This window comes from Lissotriton helveticus, chromosome 1_1 (assembly GCF_964261635.1).
Source record: "Lissotriton helveticus chromosome 1_1, aLisHel1.1, whole genome shotgun sequence".
NCBI classification, from domain to species: Eukaryota; Metazoa; Chordata; class Amphibia; order Caudata; family Salamandridae; genus Lissotriton; species Lissotriton helveticus.
The window spans coordinates 1,057,046,723-1,057,063,173 of record NC_136057.1 but is presented as its reverse complement, the minus strand read 5'-3'; the positions used below and the strand labels follow the sequence as shown (position 1 = coordinate 1,057,063,173).

The 16,451-nt window shown below is 47.4% G+C and overlaps 1 protein-coding gene across 1 annotated transcript in view; it reads right to left on the bottom strand.

The window, feature by feature from the left end:
• Window positions 1–8,824, bottom strand: part of LOC144820800 (uncharacterized) — a 148,601-nt gene extending 139,777 nt beyond the window's left edge. Inside the window, exon 1 of the mRNA XM_078677960.1 lies at window positions 8,673–8,824. Within this exon, the coding sequence (XP_078534086.1) occupies window positions 8,673–8,822 (150 nt within the window). The 5' untranslated portion in view covers window positions 8,823–8,824. The remainder of the gene's footprint in view (window positions 1–8,672) is intronic.
• Window positions 8,825–16,451: the final 7,627 nt, after the last annotated feature.

Here is a 16,451-nt window from a genome sequence, read left to right as displayed (position 1 = left end):
AGACCAATGACCTGATGTGCTAGTGTTTCATTTAAGCAAATCTATTTCACAGGAAGCATGGGCAACCAAGGGGCTGCAGGGGAGTGATAAAATAGATTGTCCAAGATGAAGTGATTTACATCCTTCATCCTGAACATAATACTTGTTCCTTCATCATATGTACCCTGAACACAGCGTCAGAGTTGAAGAGGTATATGCCTGTAAAGAGTCTCAAATTTAAAGCTGACAGATTTTCACGAAAAATGCTTAACTCGGCGTGAAGGAATAAAAAGAGGGATAAACTGACACAATGCAAAGATCTGTAATTCTGGTAAAAGATTTTATGACTTAAATCATTGATTATATTTACACACTAATATATACTCAAAACCATGGTGTAGACAGTAATCGTTCTGAACCTTTCCTTATGTTACGCTTTCTAAGGCAGTTTCTCTCTTTCTGTTGCACTAGGTGCTTTAAACATTGTGACTGAGTATGTATACTAGCATGAGCTATGATAGGTTATTTTCTTGGGTATCGCTTAGCACAAAAAGCACAAATGCTTTTTTTTTTCCTTTCTTTTTTTTCGAACAGATTCTGATCAAGACAAAACAAACCACCATCTAGTTCTCAGCCTGGATAACCCCCTACCCTCCTCTTTAATTCTATGTCAGTTCCAGAGGCTCAGATTATGTTTAGCTTTCTTTACCGATTTTTCACATCTGTCAGTTAAAACCAGCATTGGAAATGCAATAGGTATCACACTTATGTTAGAGCTATTGGCGTTGTAAATATCGTTGGAAATGGCTTACCTGGCTGGTGCAGTGACAAACACTTCCACCGCGCTAAGCTGCTCTCTCTTGTTAGATACTTTGATGGCCTTGGTCCGGTCTGCCATGTTATCATTTGGGAGCTATGGTGTACTGATGTGGGCAGTCGGCGGGAGCTTTTGTGTGTGCACGGGCCGATCTCTGGGGTTGCACTGGTAGAGATCCGCTTTCACTGACCGGGCATGGCTCAGCTGGACTTGGGGTCCAGGGCTGTGTTTACCGATCCAGTGCCATCAACACCAGAATAAATCGAGTGTCCTCTCACTGCTAACTGACTGCAACACTCCTGTGTTCTGAGCATTGCAAGAACGTATTGCCACGTACACTGCATCTCCAGTGTATCTACTGTCCCCATTACAAAGAATGGGGTCACCCTAAATGGTCTTGGACCTGGGTACAAATTGATACAAAAGACAGTGGTCCTTGACCTTACTCGTAGGAAAAGAATTAAATCAGTTAACCTTTCGTATTCAACAAATCATTTCTGAGCATGCCAAAGAACAATCCATCGGCTCATAATACTTAATAACTTACTCAAAGCAAAGATCATGGAAGTGACATAGGGAAACAATTTTTATGATTAAAAGGGGCGGACTGGGTTAAATCACCGCCCTTAGTGGCCTGGCCACAGTACTAGTAGGCAGTTTCTAGTTACATTTTTTTATGGGAGTTATATTCTCATGTGGCACGTTTAGATATGGATTTAGGGTCCAGGCCCTTTAAAAAGGCGTTGACGTTTCGACCCGTCTTGCGGCCATACGAATAGATCACTTCCATGACTTTTCTTTCCTCACCAGTGCACATCTGAGCACCCTTCTTTGCGCATGTTCCCCTTGGAGCAACCTTAATGTGTAAATATCAAATGTAGAGTGTTTAGTAATTCAATTGCCTCACCATTTGACATGAAAATAAAATGCATGGTGAAATATAGTTCGGTATGTTGCAATTCCCTTCCCTTTGTTTTCTTTGAGTAAGTTATTAAGTATTATGAGCAGATGGATTGTTCTTTAGCATGCTCAGAAATGATTTATTGTTATTCAAACGAGAAATCGCTAGGGGATGGGGGTTGGTGAAGCCACCTGAGGTGGCACTGTGGAATAGGGAAATGGATAAATGCATGATAGCCGAGAAGGAAGTATTTTATCGTGAGGGGGTGCCCGAAGAAATGGGACAGGGAATGGTCCAAATGGAATCTGTATAAGGAGAGATTTGTGTGTCACCAATGGTAGAGTTAGAACTGCGAAGAGCTAGGAATGGAGCACAAAATATGTAAAGTATACCTCTGATTGAACTTATTGTACATGTGAAAACAACTGTATGTGATATTATGGGATTATTTGCACAGAAGTGAAAGTTTTGTCATTCCTTTAAATAATTTTTTTTTTTAAATAAATGATTTATTGAATACGAAAGGTTAACTGATTAATCTTTTTTCTTACGAGTAAGGTCAAGGACCACTGTCTTTTGTATCTATCTACTATCCCGGCACAGAAAATACCTGCTGCATTTACATTGCTTACAGTGAGGCGGAGCAGTGAGAGTGGGCAGTGAGCGGAGCGGTTTCTTGGACTCAACATCCACTGTTTCACAAATTTAGAAGATACAAAGAAACTGAAGAAGGCCCAAAAGGCACACTGAACACGTGACATCAGTCACCGCACTGCATTATTGTTGGGGAAGTGTTTGGCATCAGTTTCAGTCAATGTGCAATTAAAAAGTTCGCCTGGATGATGTTTTATCCTCCTTACTTGCAGGCTTTCCATGCAATGCGAGACCCAGCGCCGCTCCGGGTGTACACCTTGGTGTATGTTTTTTTTAACAACATGTGAAATAAAGGCCCGATCATGTGGAATTTGCTCCGTCACTCTGCTGAGATAAACCCTGACTGCGGCTGAATTTATGTCTCTTGAAGGGAGAGCGGGCTATCTGCTGAGGGAGGGGGCCGCAGATGAGGTAAAAATAGATGGGCTGCAAGGATAATCGAGGCTGGCATTCAGATACAGCACTGGGAATCTGGAAGACCTTGCACTCACATGCGTGAAGAAAAAACCCACAATGGATTAAAAACACAGAGGAACGCTTTCCTTTCGCATGCAGTCGGGAAGGGGCGGGAAGGCTGACTGAATATGGAGAGTAGGCCGTAATTCAAAGCACACTGCTGAGTCAGCGATATTCCACCGTCTCACACAAACGGCGCTGTTTTCACACAAGTCTCGACAGCAGCAGACCAATGAGCACCAAGTGACCAAGCCATTGCCATGCTGCAAGTGATTTCTTTGGAAAAAATGAAAGTGTTAACATGGCGCTTCATCCTCACTTGAACTGTGGTGCTATGCAACCAGGGCTGATCAATGGGATTTTTACTGCATTCAGCCTCCCGAGACGGTCTCAGAAGCTCGGAAACTGCTTTGAAGAAAAAATTGCTTATGGGAAAGGGAGTGATCCCCTTTGAGCGTAGCTGTAGGGGAAGCGGGCGACATGTTAGCAAAAGAAAAAAAACGGCCTCCCTTCGGAAACAAGACCCGTGATTACATGCATCCAAAGATAAGAAAGATCGTCACGACAGCCGTAAACCAAGCCATCCAGTCCGAAGGGGCCGTCCCAAAAGTCGAAATGGGGGGCAACCAAAAAAGCTCATTTCCAATGGCAGGCCACCGTTTAGAATAAACGGTGACGCCAGCCAATGGAAATGAGGGGAGGGGCTTCAAGCCCCCTTCCGAAAGTCCTTATCTACAATATATCTTGCTGGAGCGAGCAGCGCATGCGCGCTGCAACGCTAGGCGAGACCTAAAAACTACATCTCCCATGAATATATAAACAAGTCATAACTTACTTGACCTCAATAACCAGTCACAATGTCCATACCACCATATATAGGCACATCATACTCTCACTTTCCTGTATGTTTGCTGCTCACAGCAGCTACTGGTAAGTGTATATTCGCTTCTCTGAGTTTTTGCGGCTATATTAAGTAGGTTTTTCCTGAGATGATGTATGTCTTATGGTTTTAGAACATTGAACAAACTTACTATAAAATCCGAATGCATATTTGATGTGACCCCAGTGGCACATTTGTATTCTCACCAGCCGGCTCAGATCGGGATACCCAAAGCTTCCCATCTCCCTCCCAGTCTCAGACGAAACTCCAATGTAGTATCCTTTCATCACCAATGGTATCTCGCATTCACCCCTCCTATTTGTGATATGCTGAGAACCACTCTATACAAAGGTTCTGGAATAGATGTGTGAGAAGAAGGGGCACCTAGAGAGGAATGGAGGGTCGTGAATAGTGGCTGAGGTGTTTAATAAAGTAATTAACTATTCTCGATCACTTGTGTTGATTTAATCTCATTTCACACTGGCGACGAAGATGGGATTGCAGACAGAGAACACCTCAACACCCTGAGGCGCAAAAAGATTATTCTATTGGAGACTGAGTAGATAAGCCTCAGTTCGACATACCTATCTCTCCTTTGTAAAAACAGGGGCTCCTAGTAAATAAACATAATCTAAAGAACGAAGGTCAGAGTACTGCCAGTACATTCATTAATAAGGCTTAGAGAGGGGAACAAAACATGTTTAGCTTTAGAGCTATGTAAGCTCATATCATAACAAGAATGTTTTTTTCTGTTCCCTGCTGTTGTTTTAGAATAGAATTTTATAGCAAATTTATCAATGATCTGACCAGCATAATATTTAATTTGAGGATGTTGATGAAGAACAAATAGGCTTTTGAGTGGAATAAGTAAGGCATGTTAAGAGGAGTATAATGACATACAAACCTGCTTAATGAATTCTCCCAACTTAAGATCAAACCTTCCTGGAAAAAAAATAGTTGTCACCACGACGATCCCCTAGTCACACTCCTCGGTTATACCGGGGCCCTGGCTGTGCCAAAGCGAAGATATGTCTTATGCGTAATTAAGTGGCACAGTGGTATTATGTGGAGTGGATTTATGTTGCATTGAATAGAGTGTAATTATGTGACGTGTAATTATGTGGTACTGTGTGGTATTATGTTGATTGTATTTATGTTGCATTGAGTAGAGTGTAAATATGTGGCGTGTAATTATGTGGCACTGAGTGGTACTATATAGAGTATATTTGTGTTGCATTGAGTAGATAGTAATTATGTGGCTTGTAATTATGTGATACTTAGTGGTATGTGGGGTATATTTATGTTGCATTGAGTAGATAGTAATTATGTGGCGTGTAACTATGTCACACAGAGTGGTATTATGTGGAGTGTATTTATGTTGCATTTAATAGAGTGTAATTATGTGACGTGTAATTATGTGGTACTGGCTGGTATGTTGAGTGTATTTATGTTGCATTGAGTATAGTGTAATTATGTGGTGTGTGATTATGTGGCACTGAGATGCAGTGGTCATGATGAGTAATGCTTTTGTGCGCTTAGTGATGCTGTGGTGGCGCTGAGTGATGCAGTGGTGGCGCTGAGTGATGCTGTGGTGGCGCTGAGTGATGCAGTGGTGGCGCTGAGTGATGCTGTGGTGGCGCTGCGTGATGCTGTGGTGGCGCTGCGTGATGCTGTGGTGGCGCTGCGTGATGCTGTGGTGGCGCGGCGTGATGCTGTGGTGGCGCGGCGTGATGCTGTGGTGGCGCGGCGTGATGCTGTGGTGGCGCGGCGTGATGCTGTGGTGGCGCGGCGTGATGCTGTGGTGGCGCTGCGTGATGCTGTGGTGGTGCTGCGTGATGCTGTCGTGGTGCAGCGTGATGCTGTCGTGGTGCAGCGTGATGCTGTCGTGGTGCAGCGTGATGCTGTGGTAGTGCAGGGTGATGCTGTGGCGGCGCCGAGTGATGCTGTGGCGGCGCCGAGTGATGCTGGGGCGGAGCAGAGTGATACTGTAACGGCTTTTACATCACGCAGGAAGGAGATTTACAGCTTTAATTTCCACGTGGTGAACGTGTACAACAGGCAGACAATTACACGGAAAGAATGCACACTACATAACAGGCCTAACATCACAACATATTCTTCACACGCCAGTATTTAATGAGGTGCAATTTAAAAATGTTATGTAATCTGAACTTGTAAAATGTACATATACCCCATGGTTTTCGGCGCTAGTGAGGAGACTGAAAGTGACAGCAGTAACTAGGAAAACAAGCGCAGAGTTCAACAAGAAAAAAACGCCAGCATCATCTGTTTGCAATTACCGCTGACGCGATAATTGGAAAAAGATGGAGTTAAAGCTCGCTCCTGCGGACCTTAGGCCATCAACCAAAAAAGGCAGGACAATCACTCGCCTAAACCAATTGCGTGCTGTGTTTTAAAAAAAGACACAAGCACAGGCCATTTGCGGGCTAAGAAAAAAAAAGCTCACGCACGAGCGTGTGTTCAGAGTACAAAAGCCCTTACTTAATGCCTCGCATAGCAGAACATGCGCGCTGGCTCAGGCGAGATTTAAAAAAACACTCGGGGCACAACCTAGCCCAAACATCTGTCACCCGTGAGGTGTATTTTTTCCGTGCACAAATGGCAAAAATGTTGTCCATTTGTGCAGGAAGTAGCCTAGTTTGGCAACACTGCTGCCCACCAAGTTGCTGCTTACTATCAAGCACACTCAGCAGCAAGCAGAGAGGACCATCATCAGTGACCCAACTTAGCCTGAGAAGTGTAGCCGAGGAACTACGCTCTCAACAAGTGGGAGGACACTAGGATTACCTTACTACAATCACACACACATCTCCAGCCCTCAGAGCCCAAGTTTAGTGTGGCTAAATACTTTTACATCTTTAAAATTCCTAAAGAGGGTAGGGTTTGCCCAGAGATCTTCTACCCCATTGGTAATTGTGTGCCGAGGAGTCATTCCCACCCACTAGTTAATGCCAGGCATTAATGAGGCATCTTGAGGAACCCACTTTATATCACTTTCTGAGCCTGCATAAGATTAGAAGAGCACTGAACCAGCTATATGTGACCTAAGAGCAGTCCAGAAGGACTGGAGCTGCTTCCTCGTGTATACTCAAAGGGTCAGATGGCTGACCTGTGTGCCTACAGGGAGACAGCAAGCTGAAAGAGGCTTTTTCCTGGAAGGTAACTGGACAATGACTGGACCCTGCTGTTGGCCTCTGCCTGACACACTTCAAATCTTTAAGTGTCTCCCATGAGGTCTTGGGGGGTGAGGGATTATAAGTGTACTTCTGTGGTGGATTAAGGTTTAACAAACTAAGTCAAAAGGTAAAATGCTTGACCAGGTTGTTCCTGGTTGGTGTATCTGACCCGCGCTCCTTCGCTGTTACAGATCTGCCAACTCACACGGTGTCACCGTGTGTCACACAATTTCGGCTACCTTCACACGGTTACCCTGTGAGGAGCCGACACCACATAGCGGCAGGTAGGTGAGCTGGAAACCACTGCATACAGTGTATTTCCAGCTTATTTTGTGCAGCTGTAGGCAGCCGATGTGGATTAAGAGGTGTGAAAAAAACTCCAGGACATCGGTAACAGCCTCACCGACCCTTTGTTTGGGGGGTGGAGGGGGTAGAGGTGATGGTGGTGGGCTTGATGGAAGGCAGAGTACCTCTTAGGTAGTGTTTGGCACAAGGCCCAACCCCTTCCAAGACTCTGCCCCCTCATCGCAGGGTGACATTTATTTACAGGTTCAGTTTCAAATCACGCCTAGGTTCCGGTCTACTGGGACCATAGACTGTTGTTATATCCTGGCCAATGAGGTTGGATGGAATCTAGTGCTAGATCCTCTGGGGTCCAGATTCCATGCAACGACAGTTGGATCAGGCTTTATCCTTGGAGAGTTGTGTATACCCTTTCTCCATACATCACGCGTAGCTGTCTATCTGTAAAGAAGAATGATATAACTGCCATTGGCACTTTGTGCTTTCTGGCACCATTTTCCCTTAAATGTTTTTTTTCAAACTCATATCTTTGGATCAACTTGTTGCATGTTGTCATTGAGTTTGTTAAATGTTACATTATTTTTATAATTCGGTTCGGGAATTTTATTGTTTTGCATATTGACTTTATTACGGTTTTGGTACTAAATAAATAGTGTACACATTGCCCTAAATTATGCATGTCTGCTTTGTGCCACACCTACCAGGGGTCTAAGATCAGGTTAATTTAGTAAGTTTGTGGCTTCACCCTGTGAAGGGATGTGCTTATTCTTTGAAATGGGCATCCACCCCATATAATAATCCAAAGTATTTATTATTTAGCTTTGACAGCATTTCAGAAGAGGATCTAATGAGTCAAAGGGTGGTTAAGAATGCACCATTTGCAAGATTACATCCTGCAATGTCGCTAATTTCTCTGCCTGTGACATCACTCAATGGGAAGTCAGTGGGCCAAAAGTCATCTGATGTCACTTCCCTTGAGGTTATCAAATATGCGAAAGTTAGTGAGAACTATGGGTTACCAAAACCATACACCACTGTCAGAACTTGAAATGTAAAGGTGTAGGTACTCACTATCCCAGAGTACCTACCTATGTGCTGCTGGGAGAAGCAGGTACACTCCCTTTCAAATGAAATAGGGGAAGGTACTAAGTGCTTTCCCATTTTAAGAACTGGCCCTGGGACAATTAAAGAAATCTCCCTAAGCGCACAACCATACACAGGGATCCTTTTACGCAGGGATACCTCAAGCACGAGATCGCAGTTAGACAGGAGGTTCCGCACACTGTCTCACTCACACTGAGAGTTCTTCAAAACACACAGTACCACAGCATGCGTGCAGCGTTTGAATATGCACGCATACATTACTCCACCCCCCGGACATACGTATCCACACAGGTTGAACGTGACACGATCTGAGCTAACAAGAAGGGGGGTTCAATCTATGCACACGCACTGCTTTTTTCCTCCACACAGCCCTTGTCTTACTTGCGCAAACACCTGGTCGGTCATCTCCTCGGGTTCCTCCATGCTCCCCTTTCCGCTCATTGAGGCTCTTGATTCAGCACAGGCTAGAGAAGGGTTTGTGCTTCCTGCTAGTGCTGCCCCTGCCGCTGTACAGTGAAACTTAACTGACATCAGAGCTAGCCAATCAGGAAGTCGAAATCACTTGCCGCTTGCCAGTGAACTTTGTTTCCTAGAGGGGCCGGCCAATCGCTAGCCAATAGCCACTTTTCCTACATAGATCAATCTAACATGTTATGAAAAATCAACAAATCAATTGCAGAAACCAGCCCACCACGTTAGAGTGACATGTACACTATACAATCAACGGGATAAACCTGCAGAAAGGCTCGCAGTTATTGGCTGACCAGCATTTTGGTCATGTTATTTGCTCCTAGGGAGAGTGTTTTCTAATTTCGTTGTCAGTAAGCCTACAAGCCATCAAAGATGATCAAAACTATATCGGATTGACGTGTGAATGATTAATTGTCGCAGGAGGAATTGTTCAGTCATAGGGTGGCGAATTGAGGTGCGAGTTTCTGTAGCGAGGTATCTGTAGGAGGCGTATGTCAGAGATGAGACGCAATATTTGCTGTAGTAGCTCTGCGGCTGCATTGGTCTCGGTACTTTTTATTTATTTATTTAATGCAATTTTATAAAGCGCAGGCGTTACCCGAATGTGTCATAGCACTGTACAATAGAACCAGTTACGTTAAAGTAAAAGTAAAGTCCACATTTGTAAAGCGCACAAGCACCCGTAAGGGTCTCTAGGCGCTGGGGGGCCGTCGGGAAGATTAAGCGAGCTATTGCCCAGTCACATGGTGCTGGGCTAACCTGCCGCCGGAGCCGGGGATCGAACCGTGGTCCCCAGAATCCAGCGTCAGTCGCCCTGGCCGCGGCGCCACACCTCTTCCGCCCGTTACATTAGAGAACTGTTACAGGAATGATACAAAACAAAAGTAGCAGGCCATTGAATCAAAACCACGCAGGCAAAAGGAACACAATATCTAACGCAGCAAGCTCAGCATGTACAAACAAAAATATAAATATATATGACAAATTTACAATGACTACAGAACTTCCTGGTGGGGTCTGAGAAGGAGGGAATTGTAGTGTCCCGCTCTAGTCTCCGGCGCACGGCGTGATGACGCGCCATGCCGAGGCAAGAGTGGAACACTGGCGCATGCGCAATAGGCGCGGGCAACGCGCGCGAACGGGAGAAAGCGGCAGCAGTCATCGGAGTTGGGCACAGTTAGACGCTCGGCGCTCTATGTATAGCGTAACTGTTAAGGACGTTAATAAACAGCGCTTCCTCACCTACCTGGCTTCCTGTACTCTGTGGGGGCTGAAAGTAACATCATTACAGTGGCGACGAGGTTTGGGATCACCCCTCCAGCCCCACACAGCAACTCAAGAAGAGCGAGACAGAGGATATAAGCAAGGAAAACAGGTCAGAGACAGTGGAAAGGGACACCACACGGTGAGCACACCCTTAGAAACGACGCTATTTACAACAGAGCGCGGCAGCAGCGCCAGACCACAGCAAACTGTAACCACATGGCACCCAACCAACCTAGAACAGGTCCAGGCCTACACAACGCGCAGAGGGGCGCATATCTGGGAACCTGGCAGAGAGAAGGGACAGTGACAGGGAGGAAGAAAAAGCGCACCTCCCTAGTGGCGCACGGAGTGGCGTCACCAGCACACCTGGCAGTCCCAAAAGCCAAGGGGACGTCTCAAACGGAGAAGGGAGTCCCACCACACCAGGCAGCCCAGGGAACAGTGACGGAGGGCCAAGAACAGCGCCCAGAATGAGCAACCAGATGACGTCACTAACGGCGCCCGTCCCATTCCTACCCAGACCGGGGGAACCCTTGATGAAATGGGAGGACTGGAAGGAGTATTTCAAAAACTATGTGGGAGCCTTGGAAGATGAGAATGGCGAGGAATTCCCCAGCGCCAGGAAGAAAAGGTTGCTACTGCATAACCTGGGCCCGGAAGGTGCAAGGGTGTTTGCGAACATCGTGCCAGCGGAGAGACCAGCCGCAGCAGATGACGTCTTCAAGAACGCTTTGGAGGGAGGAGGAGCCAAGATGGCAACCGGAGCAGAAGTGTAGGCTCCCGGCTCCGCTAGTCCTCGAGCCCCGCACTGAAATCCTGATCGTCATCCTGAGGTTGCGCTGCAGCGGGTTGCCGGTGAAGACGCGCTGTCATCACTCGTGTTCTCCCGGTGTCTCTGCCTGCCTGGTAGCCGGAGATATTCCGGGAGTTGTTTGGTGGCCTCCACAGCCCTGGCGCCGGGACCTATGCCGTTGAACACCGCCGGGTGCTAATGGATCAACAGCGGCCAGCTGGGCCGAGGCGGAGCCGGTCCATTGGGACGCGTTGACTGCCGGAGGGGACAAGAAAAGGACTTTCTCTGCCGGAGTGCGGCTCCTCGCAACACGCGACTGGAGTGCATCTACGGGCTGGGGGCTCACTGGGACTACACTTATTTGTGAAACGCTGGAGGTGAGCAAGTATCGACCCCACTTTCGAATTCGCCCGGTTTTTGCGGACTACTCCCGAATTAGCCCCGGCCTTGACTTAAAGAAGATATGGCTATTACCGAGGATCGCTCCCTAGAAGGGTGCCTTGTTGACATCGATAACTTGGACCGCTGTTTGCCGGTGCCGACTTCGCCCCCATTTTCTCATCAGTTTCCCTCAATGGTGGAGGCGCTTGATGGCTCCCTGAACGGGATAGATTGCATTACCCTGCCTATCGGTGCGCTGTGCGATGGGGCGTGCGAGTCATCTCATATGGCTGAGATGTGGAGACTACGGCCTGAGCTATCCTGTGGCGCCGTTCTTGCTGCTCTTGGGGACCTACGATCTGCGTGGAGGGATAGTTCCCGAGCACTGGGAGAGAAGCTGGACGACATTGCGTTCACTCTTGGGCGCTTACGGCTGGACTGCTCCCAGGGGTGCGACGATTTGCTTTTTCCTGTTCTTGAGGGGGCGGCTATGTTTTCACACGAGTGCGGAGGGGAGCGGATTATCCCTAATTGTGTTGGTGCCTGCGGACAGCAGTCCGCCAGTTCCTGTGGCGCTGCAGGGTATCTCTCTCGGCCGAGGACTGAGACTTTGTTCATGGTATCGCCATTGTTGGCTCGGACACTGTTTTGGCAGCTGTTAACCCCCGTGACTTCTTCCTCCCTTCGAGCCCCACTTTCCTTGCTGTGGAATGAGTGTCATCGTGAGAACCTGGGGGTGATGTTCGTCGGGGAAGGTGGACTCATCAGTAACTGGCGACGTCCATTTTGTATTCACAGACCTCTCCTCTGCCCGGCGTGGCCATTTTGTTCCTTTGTGTTGGATGGGGCGGGCGTTCCTCAGGGGCCATGTTTAGGGGGCTTCGAACGAACTGGCCAGGGCTGGATGGTTCCCTTTCACATTTGATGGCTGCTTGGCTGGTGGAGACTCGGATTGACACGTCCTTATGACATCCTCAGCTGCGCACTATGTGATAACTCTCCCCATTCATTATCATAACTATTGCTTGCTGTTATTGCCTTTTACTCTTGGGGTGGAGAATAAACTTGTGGCTGGGGAGACCGGGAGCACATATGTATGGCCCTCCTCCGGGTTATATGATTCCTTTTCCTTTCTTTCTTCCTATTTCTGTGTCTATATTTCGGGTACTCTTTTTTGGGTGACAGGCACACTGCTAGGGGGGGGGGGGGTAGGCCGTAGCCTCTGCATGTGTGTAGGGTGGGGGGTGAGGAGGGGGGGATTTATTTTGTCCGTTTTAGGTTCTATGGGCCTTATTTTTTATTTCTCCTTTTCTTAATTCTTTTATCTTCTTGTTTCTTTCTTTGGGTCAGTGTGGTGGCTTGGTATGGGGTGGGTAGGGACCGGCACGACATATATTGAGTGGTGGTTTATCCTTCCGTTTGTGTACTTGTGCCGCTAATCTGATTATGTTTCATTGCTCGTTGGATATCCTTCAGTAGGCGTTGCCCACTCTTGCCCTCGGTGGCCTGTATGGTTTTCTGATCCTTCTTAGTTTCTATACTTTAAAATATACCTTTTAAAATTTAAAAATGAACCTTAATTTCTCCTGTTTCTCGGCAGTCTGATGATCTCCAGTGTAACTCTGAATGCTTGCTACTTTGTATTGATATACTGCTGAGTCACCGTATAACTTGCGAAATGTGCTTAGACCGACGTCGAGGCCGGCCGGATGGTTGTAGGCCCGTAATTGTTTGATGATACTGCACAATAAAGGTTTAAAAAAAAAAAAAGAACGCTTTGGAGGACTTAGACAACCATTACCGCCCAGCGGTGTGTGTATCCGTCGATCGGTACAACTTCCAACAAAGGAAGCAAGAGCAAGGGGAGTCGATTGATGATTATGTGGCCGCTTTGAGGCGACTGGCCATCACGTGCAAGTATGGGCAACTACAGGACGAGTACATCAAAGACCAAATTGTTATGCACACCACGAACAAATCGGTACAGGACAAGTTGTGGGCACAAGGAGAGGCCTCACTCAAAGACGTCATTGCCATGGTCAAGAAAGCGGAACTTTCAAAGCGCTGTGCGGAATCAGCGAAAAAGGAGAGTGCACAGAGGCAGATGGTCAACAAGATAGACGAAGCGTCCTCAACCACAAGGTAAAAGGGATCTGCGGGTGAAAGAAGACAAGATCCTAGGTGGAGAGGAAAACAAGCAGCTCCAGGTAGACAACCCACGGACAGCAAATTTGCGTGCTACAGGTGCGGGAGTGCGGATCATTCAGCTCAAGACAAACGGTGTCCTGCATTTCGCGCCAGATGCTCTTTCTGCGGCCTTGTCGGCCATTTTGAGAAGGTGTGCCGCAAGAAAGGGAAGAGACCTGTGGTGAAGTACATAGGGCAGTCCTCGTCAGAGGCCCCGGATGAAAAAGACCTGGACAACGATGACATGGTCTTGTGCATCGAGGAACAGGTCCTGGACGTGGCGGGCAAGCGCTCGGACAAGCCGCGCACAGACATGTTGATAGGGGGAGTGAAAGTCCACATTGCAATCGACTCGGGGTCCCCGTACTCCATTGTGCAACGATCAGTATGGGAGGAAGACTTCGTGCCCATCCTGGGTCCCCGGTTAGGCCCTCCGGACATTCATCCCATTTCATACACCGAAAACGTGATACCCATGGTAGGTTTCCGCACCTTGAAATTTGAATTTAGAGGCAGAGCTGCGAACTGCAAGCTGTATGTGGCAGAGCAAGGACCCTCTGTGCTAGGCTGGAGAGACCAGGGCGACCTCGGTATCAAGCTAGATCCGGGTGGCAAAGAACAGATCCTGCTGACAGACGACGGCCTATGGCCACAGCACGAAAAACTAAAGCAGACCTTCCCCAAGGTGTTTGGTGGCTCGGTAGGGAAGTTGGACACATTTGTGCACAAAATACTCCTCAAGGAGGGCGCCCGGCCGGTGTCACACAAAGTCAGGAACATCCCCATTGCGGTCAGAGACGCTGTCCAGCAAGAACTCCAAAGATTGGAAGAACAAGGTATTATAGAACCGATTGACAGCTCAGAATGGTTAGCCCCCTTGGTCGTGGCCAGGAAACCAAATGGCAAGGTACGTCTATGTGTGGACCTCCGCGAGCTCAACAAATGCTTAATAGTGGAGAAGTTTCCCCTGCCAAGGATTGAGGAAATGCTGGCAAGAACAAGGGGAGTGTCATGGTTTTCTACTATAGACCTCACATCAGCGTATCATCAGATCGACTTACACCCCTCAAGCAGGAAACTAACCTCTTTCATCACACCATTTGGGTGTTATCAATTCCGCCGCATGCCGTTTGGGCTGGCCTCAGCGGCTGCGGTGTTCCAGAAATTAATGCATCGCTTATTTAAGGACCTCCCAGGCGTCCAGTACTTTCAGGATGACATCCTGATCATGGGATCAAGCAAGGAAGATCATGATGAGAAGTTGACAAAGGTACTGGCAGTGCTTCAAGATAACGGTCTCACAGCTGAGTGGAGCAAGTGCCGGCTGGGCATGTCGACCGTCACATATTTAGGACACGAGATTGGGAACCGTGGTATATCCCCCAAAAGGCAAAACGTGAAAGCCATTTGCGATGCCAGTGCCCCGGTCAACAAGGAACAAGTGGGGTCATTCCTCGGCATGGCGGAGTACTATAGTAAATTCGTCAGACACTTTGCCACCAAGACTCACAAACTCCGCCAGCTCATCAGAGACAAATCGCAGTTCATCTGGGATGAAGAGGCACAGAGCGAATTCGAGGGGTTGAAGAATGACATAAGTGGTGCCATACCCCTGCACGGATATGACCCTACAGGCAACACCATATTGACAACAGATGCCAGTGAAAGAGGACTGGGAGCAGTGCTGGCACAGGAAAGGGCGGATGGCACTGTAGAGACGCTCAGTTTTGCATCCCGTGCGCTGTCTCCTACGGAGCAAAAATATAGCGTCATTGAGAAAGAAATGCTGGCTGTCACGTGGGCCATGGGCAAGTTTCGACAATTTGTCTGGGGCACCCGCTTCAAACTACTAACTGACCATAAGCCTTTGGTCAAGGTGCTAACCTCAAGCATGTATGTATATAGATGAGGGTAATGCACTCAAGTTTTGCAAGTCTCTTTTACATTTAATCGGTATGTGTGCAGCACCAGATTAGTGCCTGCTGAACTCTTTATGAACTGTGAATATGGCCTGGGATCGCTAGATCTCCAGGACTCCGGTGCGCACTACTATTATTAGTTATAAGAAATGAAACCAATAGTCCATGTTAATCTGTTGTTTTTACATCAAACAAGTTTAGTCAATGTGAATCCATTCATATCACTTTTTAACATTGCGTCAAAAAAATTGCATCAGAGAAATCCAAGATTCATATACAATTATAAAACACAAGTCAATACAACACAATTACACTTGTAACCCAATGCATTTCGGGGTTAACACCCCTTCGTCAGGGGTCCTGGTAATTGGTTGTCTTTGGTGTATAAGTATTGTGGATTGAAAAATTTAAAATCTGTATTTCCGGATAGAACCAGATTATCTGTTCGGTTTAAGTCACGTAGCCAAAATGATGGAATCTGTGAGTTCAGGGTTTTGTGTCTAGTAGCTCGCTAGCGTCTTTTTAATTCTTCTCACGCGGACGGCGTTGTGATAAGCTCCGTGTTCACTCTGTGACCGACGAGTTGTGGTGCTAGCGCGTTGGCGTCCATAGCTAACCTCAAGCAGCCACGACACTGCCACTCCACGCATCGCTAAGATGACGCTCAAGCTATTGGACTATACCTATGATGTGGAGTACCTGCCGGGGACAAGGAACAAAGTTGCGGACTATTTGAGCCGAGCCTCCGCCATGGAAGACGCACCTGCAGTCCCTCCTGAAACAGACGAGATGGTAGCAGTGATGGAGGATGCGGAGAAGACCATCAGCAGGCAAGAATGGGCCCTGGCCTACGAAGAGGATAGAGAGATGGGGGAGGTCAAACAATACCTGATCTCTGGATGGCCGGAAAAAAGGCACCTCAACGCAGATCTGAGGAAATACTATGAGATACGGGAGGAGATATCGTTGAGTGACTCGGGCATTTTCATGTACCGGGGAGACAAGGTGATGCCCCCAGCGACTCTTATCCCCCTGCTACTGAATCAACTCCACGAAGGTCACCTCGGCATTGTGTAAACGAAGCTAAGAGCGAAACAAATGTACTGGTGGCCGGGAATGGACAGTCAGATAGAAAGGCAAGTG